We start from the raw sequence: 22,765 nt of genomic DNA on the forward strand, positions 1-22,765 counted from the left end.
CTCTGTCTGTGACCGCTATGTGTCATTTCACATAGGATCCAGGCATCTGCTTGTCTGCCTGTTTGTGTAGCTCTGCCTGTTACCACTATGCAGCGATTCCGCATAGGATCAAGGAATCTGCCTGTTTGTGCAGCTCTGCCTATAACCACCATGCAGCCATTCTACATGGGATGAAGGCATCTGCTTGTCTGCCTGTCTAGGCATCTCTGCCTCTGACCACCATGCAGCCGTTCAGTCTAGGCAGCTCTGCCTGTTATCGCCATGCATCCGCATGGGGTCCAGGCATCTGCCTGTCTGCCAGCTTTTGCATCTCTGTCTGTGACCACCATGTGTTGTTTTGCATGGAGGTCCAGACATCAGCCTGTCTGAGCAGGTCTGTCTGTGACTGCCATGTGTCATTCCGCATGGGGTCCAGGCATGTGCTTCTCTATGTGTCTGGGGGCTCTACCTATGATTGCCAGGGATCTGTTCCGCAAGAGATCCAGGTATGTGCTTATCTTCCTATTTGTGCAGCTCTGTCTAGGACCACCATGCAGCCGTTCCACATGGGATCCAGGCATCTGCTTGTCTGGGCAACTCTGCCTGTGACCCTTGCATCTTTTCCTCATGGGGTCCAGTGTTTGTGTCATGTCTAGCAGCTCTGTCTGTGACCGCCATGCATCCATTCTGCATGGGATCTAGGCATCTGTCTTGTTTTCTGCTTCCCATTTTGTCCTGTCTGAACAGTGTCCTGAGTTTGTTCAGGTTCCTGTTTGTCTGCCTGCTTTCCAGTTCGTCCCGTGTCTGTCTGGACCGCTGGTGCTTGCACCAACGTTTGTCTTTGCAGGTAAGTAGCCAAGTGCACCGGGACCATCCTGGAGGTGCGACCAGTGAGCCCTCGGTTAAGTTCATCCCCACCATCAGGGGCTCTGTGAAGAACTGGGCTCACTGAGTTTCCGTCCTCTGGGTTTGACCCCAAGTCAAACCGGTGCACTTGGTACAGTGGTATTACCTGCCACTGGTCCCTTACTTGCTGGTCCAGTTTCCTGCCATGTCTTATTGCCTGCCTTGTGTTGTTTACCTGAGATGTTCTAGGAGTCGGTAGGACATAAAGGATATATTTCATCCAGGTCTTCATCCGTCCTGTCTTCCTTCTTCTCCTTGGAGGTCCAGCGGCCATGTTTCCCATCCTGGCAGCAGCAAATCTAAGGAATACATAGAAATCATAGGACAAAAGATTATAAACATTTTATTATAGAAAGAAGCAAACTGTACCAGTGTCATCTAGCAAATCTATACAGACTAAATTATCATTTAGGGATAGGTTTGGCATCTAAGAATTAGATAATGAATCTTACTTGAAGCCCTTTTGCCACACCAATGTAACACTTACCAGAGATGTTTGTGAGTCCGCTGTTCTGGGTTCCTCCTATGTATCTGCCTGGCAATAGATGTTCTTTTCCTCCTGGCAATGGATGTTCTATTCCTCCTGGCATGGATGGAGAATGGTGTTACACAGAGAGCAGGGTGCAGGGGTGATCCATGTACCTGTGATGGTGAAGTCTACATCATCCCTCCTGCATTGGCGTATAGCCCAGCTGTGATGGACTTTCCTCTCTCTCTTCCATGCGCAATGGTCAGGGTCTTGTGCCATGATCTAGAATTATACATCATATAAATTATTAGAATCACCACTAACTTTTAATCACAATTTACAGCTTTTGTGTAACTAACCAGATCACAGGTTTCCCGGTCCACCCAAGCTCTAAATCCCATCCGGATGAGAATCTGATTGCGCAGATGATGAAGCTGCTTCCTCTGGATCATCCACATCAATCCGAGGGCCCAGGGGTAGATCTCCTGTCTAAAGAGCTCGTCCTCTTCAAACTGGTTGGCCAAAAATCTAGAAGTAAGAATCAGTACTGAAATCACTTGAGTGAGGCCGGACAAGAAGCACAGCGGTAAGGGGAGGCCGGTCATGAAGAGGGTTTTGGGTGTGAGGGGACAGGTGAGTTAAGGGTTAAGGTGCAGAGGTAGGAAGTTAGAAAGGGCGGGAGTAGTCATGAGAACGAGGGGGAGGGGCTGCTGGTCAGAGTGAGGAGGAGGCGGGGGGCAGAGGCATTCGGCCAGGGAAAGCAAACGCCCACCCTCCCGTCCCTAGTTTTTGGCGGTGATGGATTAAAAAAAAAAAAAAAAAAAGTAATAGTGGGAATGGGGTTTGTGTAATAGGATTTATAGTGGAGGAGGGGGGAGTGATGGTGATGAATGGGGGGTTAGAGATTATGACGCTTGTCAGGGAAGGGTGGTAGGTCAGGAGTGTTTGTCATAGCAGTCATGGAGGCGGGGGAGGTCCTGGAAGTGGAAAATATGGTGGTATCTGAGGATGGAGGGCCCCGCGGTAGGGGCTGGACTCTCATGGAGGAGCCGGTACTAACGAACTAGGCGTCCATCAGTTGCTGCCTCCGAGCTGGGTTCAACGGCTGGGGGCAAGATGGAGTCGCAGGTTTGTTACTGTGTTTATGAGGTTATTGGGGCTTCTAGGACCTCCCTCGTCATTGGTTAATTTATTAAGTTATGTTATGTATTTATTTAATAAACAGCTGCTGTGGCCGATTAAATCCAAGCAGTGGTGTTGTGTGTTCATTTATATGGGGCTGGGAAGGAGTGACATATTATGTGGGGTTAAGGGACCGAACATATAGCCAATTCCCTCTTCATGGTATTATCACAAAAATGATAATTTGTTGTGTTTTTATAAAATAGATATTAAATATATTAAAACATATTGGAACAGGATAAAAGAAACTCACAGACTTGGGAAGAAGTAAGTCCTGTATTCCTCAGTACGCAGGTTTGCTCTTCTAAAGTACGTGAGGACCATGGCCAGGAGATACTAGAGGGATGAGAGGCAGAGTTAGAGGCTGGTAGTAGATCTCCTATGTAAATACATTCTATTATACAGTACATACATCAGAGTTCAGTATATTCCTGTCCAAAATCCTACTGTATCATACAAGGGGTTAGAAGCTCATGGTGCAGCATCTGTTAATGACTATTAGGCCCCTTTCAGATGAGCGAGTGTCACACTGTGGACTCGCAGCGCAACTCCCGTCCTGAACTTCCAGCACTGCGGGGGTCACATAGCAGTATATTGATTTATGATGCTATGTAACCCTTAGAGGTCTGGAATGTGTAGGATAACACTGACAGCATTATGTCAGTGTTATTTAATACATTCCAGAACCGTAACAGTTACATTGCATCATAAATCTATATAATCTATGCGACCCCGGCAGTACTGGGAGTTCAGGACGGTGCTGCTCTGCGAGTCCGCAGCGTGACACTCGCTCTACTGAAAGGGGCTTTATATCACTAGGTCATGAAGTGCAGTATATCTCTATAGTCTGTCTTCTGAAATCTGGAAGATTTTCTGTCCCTCGGTTTAATAATACCTTGTCCGAGATCTTAAGGCAGCTGTCCCTGGCTAGAAAGGACTGGATGTGCTCGTCTTCTATAATACAAATGGGATAATATTATTATATAATTAATACTTTTCTCAAATCACAAGATTACATTCATATACCATAGAAAAACAAGCTGTTACACTTCAGTGAGACATCTTATTGCAATAAGCACTAGAGCAGGGGAGGGACAGGTCCTGTATCCTTAAGAACGATAGGGAACATTTACAGAAGCTATATGGCAGTAAAGCTGAAATCTAATCCAGGCTGTAGACTTCAGTTTGTGGACAGCACAAGATGTGACCACTTATCCAGGGGCCTGTGCCTCTTTATAAATTTGCCACCTCTTACTCCCATTGTCCTCTTCTTATGACTGCTGTATGAAACGCTAATCTTTAGTAAATGTGTCCCGCTATGTCTGGCCTAATCCTACCAAGGAGTGTGAAGAAAGCAGCCCGTTCTTCTGGCTGCGGGATGTCATCATCCATCTTCTTCCTCTTCCTGGATTCTTCTGGTGAACTGTGATAGAAGAAATACAGTCCATATTACATTATTAGCCCTCATGCACAAGGCTACATTATGCACTAGTTCTGAGTTATTAGGAGTTGTGATGTCAGATGTCTGTGGGCCTATGCTGTTCCTTAGGGTGATTTCTAGTTTATACCAGTATCACATGCTTCACCATGAAGGAAGACCATGGCACTGTTATGGAGGCATGGTGAGGGTGTGTGGTGCTGACCTCTAGCTTCACGACATAATAGTAATAACAGCACTAGAGGGACCTCAGTGCACATAACATTATACATTTCTATTCACTGAGCTCCCCCTAGTGGTGGCTGCAAGTGAAAGTTTTATCATGTACTATATGAAAGGAAGCAGGAGACAAAGAGATGTAGAGGGCAGATTTATAATATATTCAAGGTATACATTGAGAAATATAATTTTTCATAGTGAGTGCCATGTGCCAGCTCCACATTTTCTGATGTAGGGTTCAGGTGAATTGGGTGAGGCAGAGGACATTTTTTTTCAATTCCTCTTCTTTTCTGCTGATCAAGGCCGATCCACTTACAGTTCTGTCTTCCTCTTCCTTGTGGTTGCTTCTCCTGTTCTTCTTGGGAAGCTTAAAGAGAAGGAAAAATATTTATAAATATATATATATATTTGGAGTGTGATTTTTGTTCTAATGAATTCCTTATAGAGAATGTCCACCATGTCTAAATATAACAGTCATACTTAGTCCCAGAGGCTTAAAGGGGTATTCGAGGGTTATAGCATTGATAACCGGCTACCAATATCTGACTATCTGATCAGTAGTGGACCTACCGCCTACAGCCCTACTGATCAGCTGTTTCACAGTAGCATCTCTGGACACATTGATATAAGATAAGACACACAATGTACATGGTGAGCAAAACCGGACTTTTCTATGGCAGAAAACTGACTTCCCCTTGATACATTCCCCCAACGTGTCTTCCTATATATCCTGTCTCTCTCTATAGTAAATGATCCATTACAATATATTTCATATTACCACTGAGATAAACAATGGGGGAGATTTATGAAATGGTGCACAGTTATAAGGAATTTGGCGCAAGTGCGATATGGTCTATTAATGTATGCCTGGGGTGGGTCTGCCGTGGAGTTGCGACATTTTTGCAACTTTACTGATTGTCACAGAAGATAAAGAAAACTGAAAAAGTGATCTAATCTGTAAATTTACCCTTAATCCCAGCAAACTGTAGAAAGTGGAGCAGGGCGGTGCAGGAGGCAAAAAGTAGCTAAATTCTGTGCAACAATCACAAACTTGTGACATTTAATGCCAGTTTCTGGCGTAGCAGAATTCATAAATGTCTCCCTATGGGCTTACCTGTAGGTATACTCTAGTCTACAAGTATTCTATACAATGTAATAATGACCACACATATACATATATCATGGGGTCATTTATCAAACTGGTGTAAAGTAGAACTGGCTTAGTTGCCCATAGCAACCAATCAGATTCCAGCTTTCATTTTTGACAGCTCCTTTAGAAAATGAAAAGTGAAATCTGATTGGTTGCTATGGGCAACTAAGCCAGTTCTACTTTACACCAGTTTGATAAATGACTCCATGTGTCTTTTATTTACTAAAAATCATTTTGACCCAGGATCCACCGTATTTATCCATAGACAACCTTTTTGGTCCATATTTAACCAGTCACCCAAGTTTGGTCATATTTAGGGTCCATTCACACATCCATGTGTGTTTTGCGGGTCCACGGATCTGCAAAACACGGACAGCGGCAATGTGCATTCCGCATTTTGCGGACCGCACATTGCTGGCACTAAGAGAATATGCCTATTCTTGTCCGCTATTCCGGACAAGAATAGGACATGTTCTATTTTTTTCAGGATCGGAATTGCAGACCCGGAAGTGTGGAAATGTATAGAAATGTATGGGACCGCAAATCCATTCCGCAAAATGCGGAATGGAATTGCGGATGTATGAATGGACCCTTATCCATACTTATCATAGATTCTCCATATTAATCAATATCATCACCCAGGTTTTTCCATATTTATTCACAATAACCTCAGTCTCTCCATATTTTGGATACTTTATTAATAAAATCCAGTAAATGTTGGTTTCCTTATGATACAGATCCCTGATGGTCAGTTTGTGGGATGACATAAGTCAGCAATGCCATTGATCAGATGACGGTTTTTACCTCTGATGAATCGCTGTTAGTAGATGTTTCCTCAGCGCGCAGATCCCCATCGTGGTCGCTCTCCAAAACGTCTCTCTTCTGACAAGAAGCGATGAACCTCTTATCTCTAGTGAAGAAATCACAAACTGGCTCCAACTGACGTTTTCTTCCCTTCTTTGAATTCAAATCCTGCGATTCTATTGGTTGATGCTTGCGGCACACGCCATGATGATTCATGCAGCAGTAAATTTAAAGGGGCGGTACATTCTAATAACAGTTGTACAATAAATTACCATAATAGTCATCCTTATAGCTGTCATCCATACTCCTTCTAGTCTCATTGGTGACTACTGCCATGTTGTTTTCTTGTCTAAAGTACAGTATAGCACACATGAATAGAAAGTCCCACAGCCTCTGGTCTCCATTAACTATCTAACATTTGTATGTATATCAGAGGCATGCTGGGGGAGAAGGGGGTGTCAGCACCGGGTGCCCACTCTCAGGGTGATGCCAGAGCCCAGAAGCAATGAGCGATTCCATCAATACAGAAGGAAGCGCTCATTGCTAGAGCGCTAGGATCTGCCGTCCTGTAAGCTCCCTCAGCTCCCCGCGTTCTGTCTCTCCTGCACTGAAGGGTGAAGCAGAGAGACTTCTCCCTGCTCCACCATTCAGCCTACAGACTCAGATCACACTGCCGACGTGTGTGGGAGGAGCCTGCATCCAGAGAATCTGCTTAAGCTCCTCCCACACACGACTGCAGAGCGACCTGTGTCTGCAGGGGAGAGCTGGATCTGAGCTTCAGGAACAGGACAAGGTGAGTAGTTGCTGTGGACATTATTACTATGAAGGGGCACAGAGGGCATTAATACTACAAAGGGGGCACAGAGGGCATTACTATTATGAAGGGGGCACAATGGGCATTATTACTATGAAGGGGCACAGAGGGCATTACTACTATGAAGGGTCATAAGTGAAATGTATTTTGAAGTATAACAGTAATAAAAAGTGGAAAAACAGTCCCTTTCACATTGCGATGCCAAATTGTTGGTTTTGGATGTTCTGGGATAGAACAGTATATCTTTCATGGCCTGTTGAGTCATTCTTTTTCACGGCAGCGGTGATGTAACACCGCAGCAAGAAGGTCGGGTACTATTGATGCCTCCGTACTTGTGTTGGTCTGGTTCCCACACCAGGTGCTTATCCTACTTCTCCACGTCCTCCTCCATGGATATTTTCCTGTCCCCAACAGAAGCAGGGCAGAGTTTCACTCCCCCTCGCACTGCATCAAGCAGCAAACTTTCTGCTCGCTGTCGCCTCACTAACTTCAACTGGACAAAGCGGTTAATGACAATGGCAGGAACATTGTAGCCTTGCTGCATTTGGGGGAAATAAGACATACTCCCTGCATGATGCCCATGATAAATTTAGTTTTGCAACATATATTGCAGGTTGCTATATAGCTATTTGGAACCCACAAGGAGAAAGTCCCATGGAGGTTGAAGTAGAGGGTGAGGATGAGGAGCTTCCACTGGAGGAGGAGTCAACGGTGAAGGAGCAGGAAGTTGATGATGATAATGGCGACGACAGCTGCCACGATAGCCAATCACTTTTGTGGGGGGCAGAGCCTACAAGATCTAATTGCTTGGGCACGTCGGCCGGAATGGCAATTCGTATACTTGTTTGCTTACATAATGACAGGTGTATCATTCACATAAAGCAATGTGATGATTACTGGATAGCCAGGCCTTTAGACCCTTGGTATCAAAGAATATTAGGGGATATATTTTCCTGTTGTTGAAAGGGAGGCTAAATTGCTTTATTTCCAGGAAACACAGTGTACGGAGCTTGCCACAACTTTTGGCAAGCAGACACTTGCCGCCCATGTATCTGTGGCTCCTCTCCACCCCCTGCCGAGTCACCCACCACCCTCTGTCTCTGCTAGCACAAGCAGCAGAAGCTGTAGCAGCCTGTTCAGTATCATCAACATAATGGAGCTATTCTTTCATTTGCTGCACCAGGCTGATGCATAAACATACCCCAGTTCAGTCCTGCCTGACCTGTCCTTTCTCTGGCGTATACCATGTTCCCTGACCCCATGGACTTAGAACAATAGCCTGAACTGGCCTAGTATGCTCTCTATATTCTGTCTTGTGACAATGAATGAAGCCAATGAATTGATCTGCCTTTGCTGACAGTGTCCCATCATGCCACTGCCGCTGTCTGCCTGCCTACTATTATACTCTGTACTGTATAGCTGCTTCTTCTGCAACCATCATGCCACTGCTGCTGTCAGCCTCCCTACCATCATATTAAGTACCATATGGCTGTTGCTGCCACCAGTGCAGTTGGCCGGGTTTGGAGTGGCCCCAACGCTATGCTGGATCCCCCGGCACTGAGATGTCATCATGTGTTGCTGCTCTCCAGAAGGAATGGTAAGGCGTTGTGGACCCCAATGGGAAATAAGTCAATAGAGTCAGGGTCTGAAATAAACCAATGCTTCTTTACTGGATAAACTCAAGTGCAAATCAGTACAGACAAGGCACTGGGCTGTTTTCTCCACTCTTCTTCTAGGCAGAAGAAGTGTTCATACTGAGGAAAGGCCTGAGCTAGCTTTCTCTCTCTCTCTCTCTTATAGAAGGCTGGTACCCTGGCCAAAGGCTGGAGGCCCAGGGTCTGTGGCTCATTAGTCTGACAGACTCCTTGATCATAGGGCTGGTGACCCTTGGGACTGTGGCTCAGCATCCCCATCTCAGTGTCTTCTTCTAGTCACTGAGGTAGTCTGGCAGAGTCTTTTCTTCTAAGCACTGATCCCTAACTGCAGAACACTAAGGGCTCTGACTGCTCTAATTATATACAGTTTCTAGTTGAGCTAGAACCTTCTTGAGGGAGGGATATAGTGGAGAAAAATAGCCCAAATAGATAGAAAGTTATAACTTTCGTCTGTCATAGACTTGCATTAGAACTTTAATAATACCTAATGGGAATGACAAAGCAATTTTTCCAGACAAAAACAAGTCTTTAGACATCAAACCTTAGCTAAACCATATATTCAAAAGGTCAGTCTCTCTCGTGGTTAGCAAGTCTGGCTTTTTCCTTCCAAAACATACTCTTCTTTAACCCTTATTAGCTTCTCATTATTTGCTAAAAAGCCCCATATGTCTCTTAGTATTTATTAACCCCTTTCCACAGGGCAGTGCAAATACAGTGGAAATGAACAGGATATATTTTACAACACACATATAAAATTCAGTTATACAGTATTAAACAGTATGCCAGTGCAAGTTAACCCTTTAAATTGAAACAAAGTAAGAAGTTGATGACTAATAATAGGGGAAACAGGGGCAAATGTCCAGACTTCAAAGAATCCCTGCTCCAGGGCACTACACCACCGCAGAAGCTTCTACTCCCTGCTGCGAATCCATATTTTGCCTCTTCTATTACCTCTATGGCTGGAGGCCCAGGGTCTGTGGCTCAGTAGTTCATTAGGCCTCTCGGTCACGGGGCTGGTGACCCTGGGTCTAAGACTCAGCATCCCTATCTCATTGTCTTCTTCTAGTCACTCACGTAGTTTCTTCTTCTAAGCACTGATCGCTCTGACTGCTCTCATTATGTACAGTTTTTAGCTGAACTAAAACCTTCTAGTGGGAGGTGAAGAGTGGAGAAACATAGCCCAAAAAGCTTCAAAGTTACAATTTCCATCTGTCATAGACTTGCATTAGAACTTCAATATTACCTTATGGGAATGACAAAGCAGTTTTTCCAGACAAGACAGTCTTCAGACATAGAAACACAGCTAAACTAGACATTCAAAAGGTCAGTCTGTCTAATGTTATTGGTAAACAAGTCTGCCTTTTTAGACAAAATCATACTATTCTTTAACCCTTATAGTAACTGTGGAACATTATTTCAGTGCTCATTAACCATTTAAAGTGAAATAAATTAAGGATTTTATAACTTAGAATAGGGGAAAACAGAGGCAAATGTTCAGACTTCAAAGTACCCCTGCTCCAGGGCACTACACCACTGTAGCAGCTGCTACTCCCTTCTGCTAATCACTCTTTTGCCTCATCTATTACCTTTATTACCACTACTATTACTGCTACACAGCCATCACTACAACTACTACTACTACCCCTAAACAGCTGCACACATCTACTGCCTTGTCTGTTCCATGGCTATTGCTGCTGCTACTATTGCAGACACATGCCACTATTGCCCTATCCTTTCCACATCCACACTATACTGCTGCTGTTCCCAATTAAAAGGGAGAATTTTCAAGGTTTGTTCAGAACCAGCCACTCTTCTGATAATTAACACTTGTGCATGTATAAATAGGGGCAGGCATTCTGACCCATTAAGGCACCATTTTTGGATGCTTGTGCAGAACAAGCCACTCTTTTTTTATGACAATATGTGTGTATTTTGTGATCATATGTTTGATCTTAACAAGACATTGTTTTTTTTACAGAACGCTGTGCTTGTTTAAATACCACCTTCCCCAATAAGGGACAATTTTTTAATATGAAAAATCATAACACATGCAATGGTGCAGTGTGTTTTTATATATGCTGTGTGTTAACACCGTCAACCATGCATTTATCCATAGCTTTTTATGTTGGTGTCACTGACATTATTTGCTATTGCTGTCATTGCATTCAAGCTTAAAAGGCAGCAGAAAAAGAAAGAGAGCAAAAATTTGTAAATAAATTAAAAATAGAATATTGGGTGTTATACACCAATTTTCGAGGCAATTGGAGCAACTTTGAGTCATATAGAATCGCTTAGGATCCGAACTAATCTTCTCGAAAAATTTGCCAAATTGGACACAAAGCGAATTTTAAGAAGTTTGCTCAACTCTACTTCAGACCCTTTCACTTTTTCACAATTTTTGGCGTTGAGGCCTTGTGCTAACATATAAAATTAAAGTTTTTCCCTATCATTCTGCATTTAATTAGCCATGATGACAAAGTGAAAACAGAATGTTTAAAATCTTTGCTTATTTATTGGAAATAGTTATAAGGAAAAACTAAAATATTGCATTGACATAAGTATTCAGACCTTTTACTCAGTGCTTAGTTCAGCCACATTTGGCAGTGATTACAACCTCCAGTTTTGGGTGTAATGCCGCAAGGTTTGCACACCCGGATTAGGGAATTTTCTGCCATTCTTGTCTGTAGATCCTCTCAAGCTCTGTCAGGTTGGATGGGGACTGTCAGTGGACAGCCATGTTCAAGTCTCTCCAGAGATGTTTGATGGAGTTCAAATCAGGGTTCTGGCTGGCCACTCATGTACTTTCACATCCACTCCTGTGCTGTCTTGGCTGTGTGCTGAGGGTCATTGTCTTGTTGGAATGTAACCCTTTAATCCAGTCTGAGTTCCAGAGCACAATGGATCAAATTTTCATTATTAATATTAATCTTCAAGCTTCATTCAGCTTTCCCTCAAATCAAACTAGTCCCAGACCTTGAAAAACAGCCCCACAGCATGATGCTGCCATCACCATACTTAACTGTAGAGAAGACATTGGGCAGGTCATGAGCAGCGCTCAGTTTAATACAGACATGATGCTTAGAAATGAGGCCATATTTTGTTTCTCACAGCCTGAAAGTCCTTTAGGTTCTTCTTTGCAAACTCCAGATGGGCTTTCATGTTTCTTTCACTGAGGAGAGATTTGTTTCTGACCACATAAAGCCCAAATTGGTGCAGTGCTACAGTAATAGTTGACCTTCTGGAAGTTTCTCCTACAGGGAGTGCAGAATTATTAGGCAAGTTGTATTTTTGAGGATTAATTTTATTATTGAACAACAACCATGTTCTCAATGAACCCAAAAAACTCATTAATATCAAAGCTGAATATTTTTGAAAGTAGTTTTTAGTTTGTTTTTAGTTTTAGCTATTTTAGGGGGATATCTGTGTGTGCAGGTGACTATTACTGTGCATAATTATTAGGCAACTTAACAAAAAACAAATATATACCCATTTCAATTATTTATTTTTACCAGTGAAACCAATATAACATCTCAACATTCACAAATATACATTTTTGACATTCAAAAACAAAACAAAAACAAATCAGTGACCAATATAGCCACCTTTCTTTGCAAGGACACTCAAAAGCCTGCCATCCATGGATTCTGTCAGTGTTTTGATCTGTTCACCATCAACATTGCGTGCAGCAGCAACCACAGCCTCCCAGACACTGTTCAGAGAGGTGTACTGTTTTCCCTCCTTGTAAATCTCACATTTGATGATGGATCACAGGTTCTCAATGGGGTTCAGATCAGGTGAACAAGGAGGCCATGTCATTAGATTTTCTCCTTTTATACCCTTTCTTGCCAGCCACGCTGTGGAGTACTTGGACGCGTGTGATGGAGCATTGTCCTGCATGAAAATCATGTTTTTCTTGAAGGATGCAGACTTCTTCCTGTACCACTGCTTGAAGAAGGTGTCTTCCAGAAACTGGCAGTAGGACTGGGAGTTGAGCTTGACTCCATCCTCAACCCGAAAAAGGCCCCACAAGCTCATCTTTGATGATACCAGCCCAAACCAGTACTCCACCTCCACCTTGCTGGCGTCTGAGTCGGACTGGAGCTCTCTGCCCTTTACCAATCCAGCCACGGGCCCATCCATCTGGCCCATCAAGACTCACTCTCATTTCATCAGTCCATAAAACCTTAGAAAAATCAGTCTTGAGATATTTCTTGGCCCATTCTTGACGTTTCAGCTTGTGTGTCTTGTTCAGTGGTGGTCGTCTTTCAGCCTTTCTTACCTTGGCCATGTCTCTGAGTATTGCACACCTTGTGCTTTTGGGCACTCCAGTGATGTTGCAGCTCTGAAATATGGCCAAACTGGTGGCAAGTGGCATCTTGGCAGCTGCACGCTTGACTTTTCTCAGTTCATGGGCAGTTATTTTGCGCCTTGGTTTTTCCACACGCTTCTTGCGACCCTGTTGACTATTTTGAATGAAACGCTTGATTGTTCGATGATCACGCTTCAGAAGCTTTGCAATTTTAAGAGTGCTGCATCCCTCTGCAAGATCTCTCACTATTTTTGACTTTTCTGAGCCTGTCAAGTCCTTCTTTTGACCCATTTTGCCAAAGGAAATGAAGTTGCCTAATAATTATGCACACATAATATAGGGTGTTGATGTCATTAGACCACACCCCTTCTCATTACAGAGATGCACATCACCTAATATGCTTAATTGGTAGTAGGCTTTCGAGCCTATACAGCTAGGAGTAAGACAACATGCGTAAATAGGATGATGTGGTCAAAATACTCATTTGCCTAATAATTCTGCACGCAGTGTATATGCCCACAGCTTCTCTGGAGCCCAGCGAGAGTGTCCATTGGGTTCCTGGTCACTACTTTTACCAAGGTCTTTTTCCCCTAATTATTTGTTTGGGGGTGCGGCCAGCTCTAGGAAGAGTCCTGGTTGATCCAAACGTTTACCATTTAAGATTTATGGAGCCCACTTTGCTCTTGGGAACTTTCAAAGCAGTGGACATTTGTTTGTACCCTTCTCCAAATCTGCCTCTGCGGTACCCCAGACCACGGTACTTGCAAACTGTTCGTTTTAGGGTACAGCCACATAGTCAGGTTTCTGCATGCAGTTTTGGAAGCCACAATTAGGAGTGGATCATAAAAGAAAAGAAAGTATAAAGGACAGATATGACTTCTTCATTGCAAACATCTGGTCCAGACGCCGACCTGTTAACTTTCTACTGCGGTGTGGACCCATTGACTTAAATGGGTTTGCGATCCACAACATATGGCAAAAGATAGCACATGTCCTATCTTTTGTGGTGAGGAGGCACGGACCCAGAAGCCCATGGAAATACATGGAAGCCGTTCCGTGGGCTTCCGGGTCCCTGCCTCCTCACCACAAAAGATAGGACATGTTCAATCTTTTGCTGTATGTTGCATAAGTTCACACAGTCGTCTGATTGGGGCCTTAGTCTAGCGTTAGAGGAGGAATTGAGAACAGTGACATGTGCTCTGCTCCTCACAGGATTGGACCAAAGTTAAAAAGAATTACCTTCCCTGAAGTTTGTCTACTTAAAGGGGTATTCTGGTTATTATCCTGTGAAAAACTGTTAGATTGGTGGGGGTCCAACCACTGGGACCCTGACCGATCATGAGAATGAGGACCCCGTACCCCCTGTAGTGCCCCTGAAAAGAATTGAGCAGCCGGTCGTACATGTCACTGCTTCAATAATTTCTGTGGGAGCTCCGGAGGTAGCTGAGTACAGCGCTATTCCCATGTGACCAGCCGCTCATTCTTTGCAGGGGGGCCGCAGGAGGTATGAGTTCTTGTGATCAGTAGGGGGTTCTAACGGTAGGACCTCCACCGATCTAATAGTTATTCCCCATCCTGTGGATAGGGGATAACTTGTAACAAGTGGAATACCCCTTTAAATTGAAAGACCCTACCATATGTACAGTACTCCAGAAAGAAAACAAGAGATAAAGAAAAGAATTAGGAAGGTCTAGAATCTGCGTGTCCAAACTTTGGAGTCAATAAATATAAAGGAGTCAATTTATTAAGAGCAGCATTTTAGACTCCAGTCTTAATAAGCCACTGCGCTGGCGGTGGATCTGCTGATGTTATGTAGAGGCCTCTACATAACTTAAGCGTATTTAGTGCCGGTCTAAATGTAAGACAGCCCATCCCCTTCCACTTTTTTTTAGACTGGGCATCAGCGGGGAAAGGTCGCAGATTGTGGTGCAAATAATCTTTGTGCCAAAATGTGCTCCACAAATATGCCTAATGTAGGCGTATTTCTGATTGTAAATGACTCCCATAATATCCAGGGTACATTCCAAATGTATTTATTTATTTTATGCACTTATATAGCGCTACCATATTCCGCAGCACTTTACAGACATTAGCATCAAGTTTAATGGGGCTTAAAATCTAAGTTCCCTATCTTTGAAGTGTGGGAGGAAACCAGAGTACCCAGAGGAAACCTACGCAAACACATGGAGAACATTGGTAGGATTCAAACCTAGGACCCCACCACTGCAAGGCACCAGTGCTAACCACTGAGCCACCATGCTGCCCTCTAAATACGTAAGAATGCAATAGTCTTTATTTTTCAGTTCACCAAATAAACAATGAATCAGTTTTTTGTTGGCTATTTTTTTCACTCCAGTTGGTAAAAGTAACTCCAGATATAGCAAGTGACAACCTTTGTCAAGTCACATATGTGTGTGTAGTGTAAAACTGATGAATGTATGTATACAGAGGCTGACATAAGGACTAAGAAAAAGTAAACATATGATATAATGTAAAGTAGAAAACAATTGTGATAAGCACAAAAGCTAATGGATAATCTGCCAAAAAGAGGCTGCATGAGGCAAAACACGGAATGGAATCATGATGAGACCACGAATATCGCTAGAGGTAGGATGCAGGGATGTAATGTATGAAATAGGATGTATGCTATGGAGGAATCTGCTAGAGGGATAGAACAATGAGTATATTACCAACATACAGAGATGACATAATACCATCATACTGAGTAATAACTTGATTGGATAACAAACATCGTAAAGTGATTGGAGAATAACGGTGAATGTATAGCACCGCCATACCGTGATTGCATAACACCACCATAGAGTGACTGGATAACACCACCATACAGTGACTGGATAACACTACCATGCAGTGACTGCATAACAAAGCCATACAGTGGCTGGATGACACCGCCATACACTGACTGCATAACAAAGCCATACAGAGACTGGACGACACCGCCATAAAGTGTCTGGATAACACCACCATACAGTGACTGCATAACAAAGCCATAAAGTGGCTGGATGACACCGCCATAAAGTGACTGTATAACACCACCATACAGTCACTAAATCACACCACCCTACAGTCACTGAATCACACCACCATACAGTGACTTCATAACACCACCATACAATGACTGGATAACACCACCATACAGTTACTTAATAACACTACTAAACTGTGACTGGATAACATGCAATAAGGAGGGACAGTAAAGTGTATGACTAGGGGCACAGTATAGGCTATAAGAGGGCACTGTGCAGTGAATGACCTGGAGCACAGTAAAGGTTATAAGAGGGCACTGTACAGTGAATGACTAGGGGCACACTATAGGGTATAAAGGAGCATAGTACAGTGTATGACTAGGGGCATAGTAAAGGGTATAAGGGGCACAGTACAGTGTATGAATAGGGGGAACAGTATAGGGTATAAGAGGGCACTGTACAGGGTGTAAGAGGGCATATACAATACTTGTACCATGATTCCCCATTCATAATGTGCAACCGAGAGCCCATGTTCACATCCTCTTTGTCACAGGTCCCCCGACTGCTGCCTCCATGCAATAGGGCGGCCGGGGGTCGGGTGGGTGACTTATGTACCTTTGGCAAAAAATACCAGGATGGTCTCATAGGATGTGTTTGTCTATACTGTTACTGGCGAGGAAGCCAATGCTGATATATTTCTGCAACAAATCCTCAAGTTGTCGCTGTAGGATGGGAACTGGATCATTATGCAGCTTCTGGTATGTGATTGTGTCCTCAAGTTGTCTAAGGGCCTCTGACCTATAATATTCACGGGACATCAGAACGATGTTCCCCCCCTTGTCAGCAGGCTTGACAATTATATCAGGGTGGTGACGCAACCATCGTATAGCCCCGGATCCCCCTGAACTGACGTTGAAGGGAACTCGAGGGTACAAAAGGGCCCTGGCATCCCTGAGTATCCTTTTATAAAAGGTATCTATGCCTCCGCCTGCAGGCATGGGGGGGCACCATGTTGACTTAATCCCACCAGTGAAAGCTTCTTTTATCTCTTCCCCTTCTCCACATTCATCCAGGTCTTTGTTAACAAGGATCCCTACACAGGCAATTTCAGATTCATCAAACATTGTTTTAAGCATATCGCTGTCATGTCCAGACACTACAGGGATCTCGCCCTGTCTCGACTGGGCAGGAACTATCGGGGCATCATGGAATGTTTTATGCAGATACATTTTTCTGACGGACTTGTATAATTCTATCTCAAAGGTGGTCCGGTCAAATTGCTCAACCAGGCTGAACCCCAGCCCCCTATTGAGGGCAGAGGTGCAGTCCGGGGGCAATTCGACTCCGAACAAGTTGATGACTAGATCACCCTCATCTATTGGATCAGTCTCTGTTATTGCTTCCAGGATACTTGTTTCCTGCTTCTCATTGATTTTCTGACTTTGCTTGTTCCTTCTCCGTCCACCTCTCCTTGTTCTCCTCTTGTGGAGTTTTTTGACATTTTCTCAGTTAGTGCATTCGGATCATCCGAAGCACTGGAGTCCGAATCGGTTGTCCAGTAGTCTGTTTTAATTCTGCTTTGTGGACGTCTTCTACGTTGCCTCCTCCTCCCCCAATCGAACACTTTACCGGTCTCATAATCGTTTTTATCGCGTAGGAATTTATCTCTTTTATTGTCCTTTATTTCTGTTTGTGTGATTATTAGTTTCCTGTTTAGCTTTTTTTCAAAGGTTGCAAAATGGCTTTCTGTTACACGTGTGCGCAGTTCTTCTTTCGCTTTTAACAGGGTGTCATTTATTGTTTCGTACTCTTTCTCATTCCTATGTAGCACTGTACACAAAATCTGCATGGAAAAGTCCATATGTAGTTTCTTCCACTCTGAATGAAAGTTCACGTCGTCTTCATATTGCTCTAGTTCTTTATAAATGCGCAAACCACGGGGCACTCTCCCACTTTCTTTGTACGATCTCAAGGAATTGACTGACCAGAATAGCCGTACTTCCTTATCGGCAAGTTGAGTAATCTTTACTTCTAACATTTTTGTACTGATAGCCTGAAGGTTGTCTTTGGAGTTGCACTCCGTAAAAAAGGCATCCGCCCCTTCTCTGCCCTCATTCAGACCCGGAACCACGTCTTCGGACATGTTTGAGGAAAAAATAGCAGCAATATCTTTTTCAGGTGTGTGCTCTGTCTGCAGAAGATCCAAGACCATAAACATATACCACAGATAAAGATAGTCCAGACGGCACCACTCCCCTTATAACACGCTGGTAATAATAAATAAATGTCCTCTGTGAGAGTCGGGTGTCAGATAGCAATGCGGAGGTGCCTGCTTGCAATAGCGAATATAATAGTGCACTTGAGAAAATAGAAAAAATCTGCGGCACTCACCAGTTGCAGGTTTTCAACATATCATCACTTTATTTGTGACAATAGGTACATGCTTTACAGGGCTGGGGCGGACAAGCCTTTCAATCACTCTAGCATAGTCTCTCCTTTTTCCTCCTTAACGGGACTTCAGTGGCAGGTGGGCAGGCACCAGGCAGGTAAGGGGACGGGCAGATCGCACTCCTGCAGCAGTGTGGTTGAGGAGGAGCAGCAGTTCCTACTCCCTGCTGCTCCACTATTCAACTTAAAGGCCATCATAAGTATAAAACCAAATAAAGTGCCCCAGACAATAACAAAAGCCAAGATGAATTTGTATCATGACAGATATACTGTATATATATATAATTTCTCTACTGCATTTAGCACAGCGTGTTCGCATTAATGAGAGGCTGTGGGTGGAGCAGCTGCAAAGTGAAAGTATAAATCCCAGCATGCATCACAGCAAGCATCTTCAGAGGAGTGGTCACATGACATCCCTGGCCAACTGTGATACCATAGTAACAACAGCACCTTAGATGTCATGTCATCAGTGCTTTAGCATACCTCCCAACTTTAGATTAGAAGGAAGAGGGACACGATGTGCCTAAGGCTACTTTCACACTCGTGTTTTTGCGGATCCGTCATGGATCCGAAAAAACTGTTCCGTTCCCATAATATAACCGTATGCATCCGTCAGGAATGGATCCGTTTGTCTTCTATAACCATGACGGATTTGTCTTGAACACCATTGAAAGTCAATGGGGGACGGATCTGTTTTCTATTGTGCCAGAGAAAATGGATCCGTCCCCATTGACTTACATTGTTTGTCAAGACGGATCCGTTTGGATCAGTTTCATCAGGCGGACACCAAAACGCTGCAAGCAGGGTTTTGGTGTCCGCCTCCAAAGCAGAATGGTGACTGATCGGAGGCAAACTGATGAATTCTGAGGGGATCCTTTTCCATTCAGAATGCATTAGGGCCAAACTGATCCATTTTGGACATACCTCCCCCGTACCAGGTCCGCCACTGAAATCCGGGACTGTCCTGCCAGATACTGGAAGGAGGTATGGCTTTAGGCCTCATGCACATGACCATAGCCTGCCTGTGCCTGTATTGTGGCCTGTGAACAGGGGGTCTGCAATATACAGGCACCAGCCATGTGCGCACCGTATCAAGTGAATGGGTCTGAAATCCGAGAGATACGGTGTGGTGCGAAATGGAAGCACAGATCGGAAACCTATGGAGTGCATCCATGGGTTTTCTGTCCATGCCTCCGCACTGCGAAAAAGTACTGTCGGATGCAGATTGCAGACCCCCTTTATGTGAATGGTATCACTTCCTATATGTAAGATTAAAATAAATCTTTATTAGAAACGTAAATAAAATCACAAAGCTATTATGCCCTTACCAGGACTAGGCAGAAAAGGATGAGTGCCAGATTGAGACCACAGACCAATGGCACTATGGATGGTCAGGGCAGTAGGTATTCTAATGAACAGTTGCAATACCTATGTGCGTAACAGCACTATTGTATCTCTGCCACAAACCATTTCCCACAGAAAAGAAGTAGTGGTTATCTGAAAACTCACTGCACCTAAGTGTTTGTCCTAACGTGAGTACCACTAATGATACCAGTGTCATACGCTATTTGTCTATACTGGATACAACTCACCAGTAGAGTTGAGCGAACACCTGGATGTTCGGGTTCGAGAAGTTCGGCCGAAATTCCCGGAACCCGACCCGAACTTCGTCCCGAACCCGAACCCCATTGAAGTCAATGGGGACCCGAACTTTTCGGCACTAAAAAGGCTGTAAAACAGCCCAGGAAAAGGCTAGAGGGCTGCAAAAGGCAGCAAAATGTAGTTAAATCCCCTGCAAACAAATGTGGATAGGGAAATGAATTAAAATAATAATAAAATAAATAAAAATTAACCAATATCAATTGGAGAGAGGTCCCATAGCAGAGAATCAGTCTTCATGTCATAGCAGAGAATCAGGCTTCATGTCATAGCAGAGAATCAGGCTTCACGTCACCCACCACTGGAACAGTCCATTGTCAGATATTTAGGCCCAGGCACCCAGGCAGAGGAGAGAGGTCCCATAGCAGAGAATCTGGCTTCATGTCAGCAGAGAATCAGTCTTCATGTCATAGCAGAGAATCAGGCTTCACGTCACCCACCACTGGAACAGTCCATTGTCAGATATTTAGGCCCAGGCACCCAGGCAGAGGAGAGAGGTCCCATAGCAGAGATTCAGGCTTCATGTCAGCAGAGAATCAGTCTTCATGTCATAGCAGAGAATCATGCTTCACGTCACCCAACATTGGAACAGTCCATTGTCATATAATTTAGGCCCCGGCACCCAGACAGAGGAGAGAGGTCCCATAACATAGAATCTGGCTTCATGTCAGCAGAGAATCAGTCTTCATGTCATAGCAGAGAATCAGGCTTCACGTCACCCACCACTGGAACAGTCCATTGTCATATATTTAGGCCCCGGCACCCAGACAGAGGAGAGAGGTCCCATAACAGAGATTCAGGCTTCATGTCAGCAGAGAATCAGTCTTCATGTCATAGCAGAGAATCAGGCTTCATGTCACCCACCACTGGAACAGGCCACTGTCAGATATTTTTAGGCTGCGGCACCCAGACAGAGGAGAGAGGTCCCATAGCAGAGAATCTGGCTTCATGTCAGCAGAGAATCAGTCTTCATGTCATAGCAGAGAATCATGCTTCACGTCACCCACCACTGGAACAGTCCATTGTCACATATTTAGGCCCAGGCACCCAGGCAGAGGAGAGATTTCCCATAGCAGAGAATCTGGCTTCATGTCAGCAGAGAATCAGTCTTCATGTCATAGCAGAGAATCATGCTTCACGTCACCCAACATTGGAACAGTCCATTGTCATATAATTTAGGCCCCGGCACCCAGACAGAGGAGAGAGGTGCCATAACAGAGATTCAGGCTTCATGTCAGCGACTCAGCAGAGAATCAGTCTTCATGTCATAGCAGAGAATCAGGCTTCATGTCACCCACCACTGGAACAGGCCACTGTCAGATATTTTTAGGCCCCGGCACCCAGACAGAGGAGAGGTTCATTCAACTTTGGGTTGCCCCGCAATATAATGGTAAAATGAAAATAAAAATAGGATTGAATGAGGAAGTGCCCTGGAGTACAATAATATATGGTTAAGGGGAGGTAGTTAATGTCTAATCTGCACAACGGATGGACAGGTCCTGTGGGATCCATGCCTGGTTCATTTTTATGAACGTCAGCTTGTCCACATTGGCTGTAGACAGGCGGCTGCGTTTGTCTGTAATGACGCCCCCTGCCGTGCTGAATACACGTTCAGACAAAACGCTGGCCACCGGGCAGGCCAGCACCTCCAAGGCATAAAAGGCTAGCTCTGGCCACGTGGACAATTTGGAGACCCAGAAGTTGAATGGGGACGAACCATCAGTCAGTACGTGGAGGGGTGTGCACAGGTACTGTTCCACCATGTTAGTGAAATGTTGCCTCCTGCTAACACGTTCCGTATCAGGTGGTGGTGCAGTTAGCTGTGGCGTGGTGACAAAACTTTTCCACATCTCTGCCATGCTAACCCTGCCCTCAGAGGAGCTGGCCGTGACACAGCTGCGTCGGCGACCTCTTGCTCCTCCTCTGCCTTCGCCTTGGGCTTCCACTTGTTCCCCTGTGACATTTGGGAATGCTCTCAGTAGCGCGTCTACCAACGTGCGCTTGTACTCGCGCATCTTCCTATCACGCTCCAGTGCAGGAAGTAAGGTGGGCACATTGTCTTTGTACCGTGGATCCAGCAGGGTGGCAACCCAGTAGTCCGCACACGTTAAAATGTGGGCAACTCTGCTGTCGTTGCGCAGGCACTGCAGCATGTAGTCGCTCATGTGTGCCAGGCTGCCCAGAGGTAAGGACAAGCTGTCCTCTGTGGGAGGCGTATCGTCATCGTCCTGCGTTTCCCCCCAGCCACGCACCAGTGATGGGCCCGAGCTGTGTTGGGTGCCACCCCGCTGTGAACATGCTTCATCCTCATCCTCCTCCACCTCCTCCTCATCCTCGTCCTCCTCGTCCTCCAGTAGTGGGCCCTGTCTGGCCACATTTGTACCTGGCCTCTGCTGTTGCAAAAAACCTCCCTCTGAGTCACTTTGAAGAGACTGGCCTGAAAGTGCTAAAAATGACCCCTCTTCCTCCTCCTCCTCCTCCTGGGCCACCTCCTCTTCCATCATCGCCCTAAGTGTTTTCTCAAGGAGATATAGAAGTGGTATTGTAACGCTGATAACGGCGTCATCGCCACTGGCCATGTTGGTGGAGTACTCGAAACAGCGCAACAGGGCACACAGGTCTCGCATGGAGGCCCAGTCATTGGTGGTGAAGTGGTGCTGTTCCACAGTGCGACTGACCCGTGCGTGCTGCAGCTGAAACTCCACTATGGCCTGCTGCTGCTCGCACAGTCTGTCCAGCATGTGCA

General features: G+C 44.8%; 1 protein-coding gene across 1 annotated transcript; it reads right to left on the reverse strand.

The window, feature by feature from the left end:
* Positions 1-1,459: 1,459 nt before the first annotated feature.
* On the reverse strand, positions 1,460-7,523 carry LOC120993659 (speedy protein 1-A-like). Its single transcript, XM_040422138.1, has 7 exons — positions 7,333-7,523; positions 4,510-4,560; positions 3,874-3,959; positions 3,432-3,490; positions 2,790-2,872; positions 1,714-1,882; positions 1,460-1,636 (listed from the first exon to the last, which is right to left on the reverse strand). Exons 1-7 carry the CDS (start codon positions 7,521-7,523, stop codon positions 1,460-1,462), a joined length of 816 nt encoding a protein of 271 aa, XP_040278072.1.
* Positions 7,524-22,765: the final 15,242 nt, after the last annotated feature.

This window comes from Bufo bufo, chromosome 3 (assembly GCF_905171765.1).
Source record: "Bufo bufo chromosome 3, aBufBuf1.1, whole genome shotgun sequence".
Lineage (NCBI taxonomy): Eukaryota > Metazoa > Chordata > Amphibia > Anura > Bufonidae > Bufo > Bufo bufo.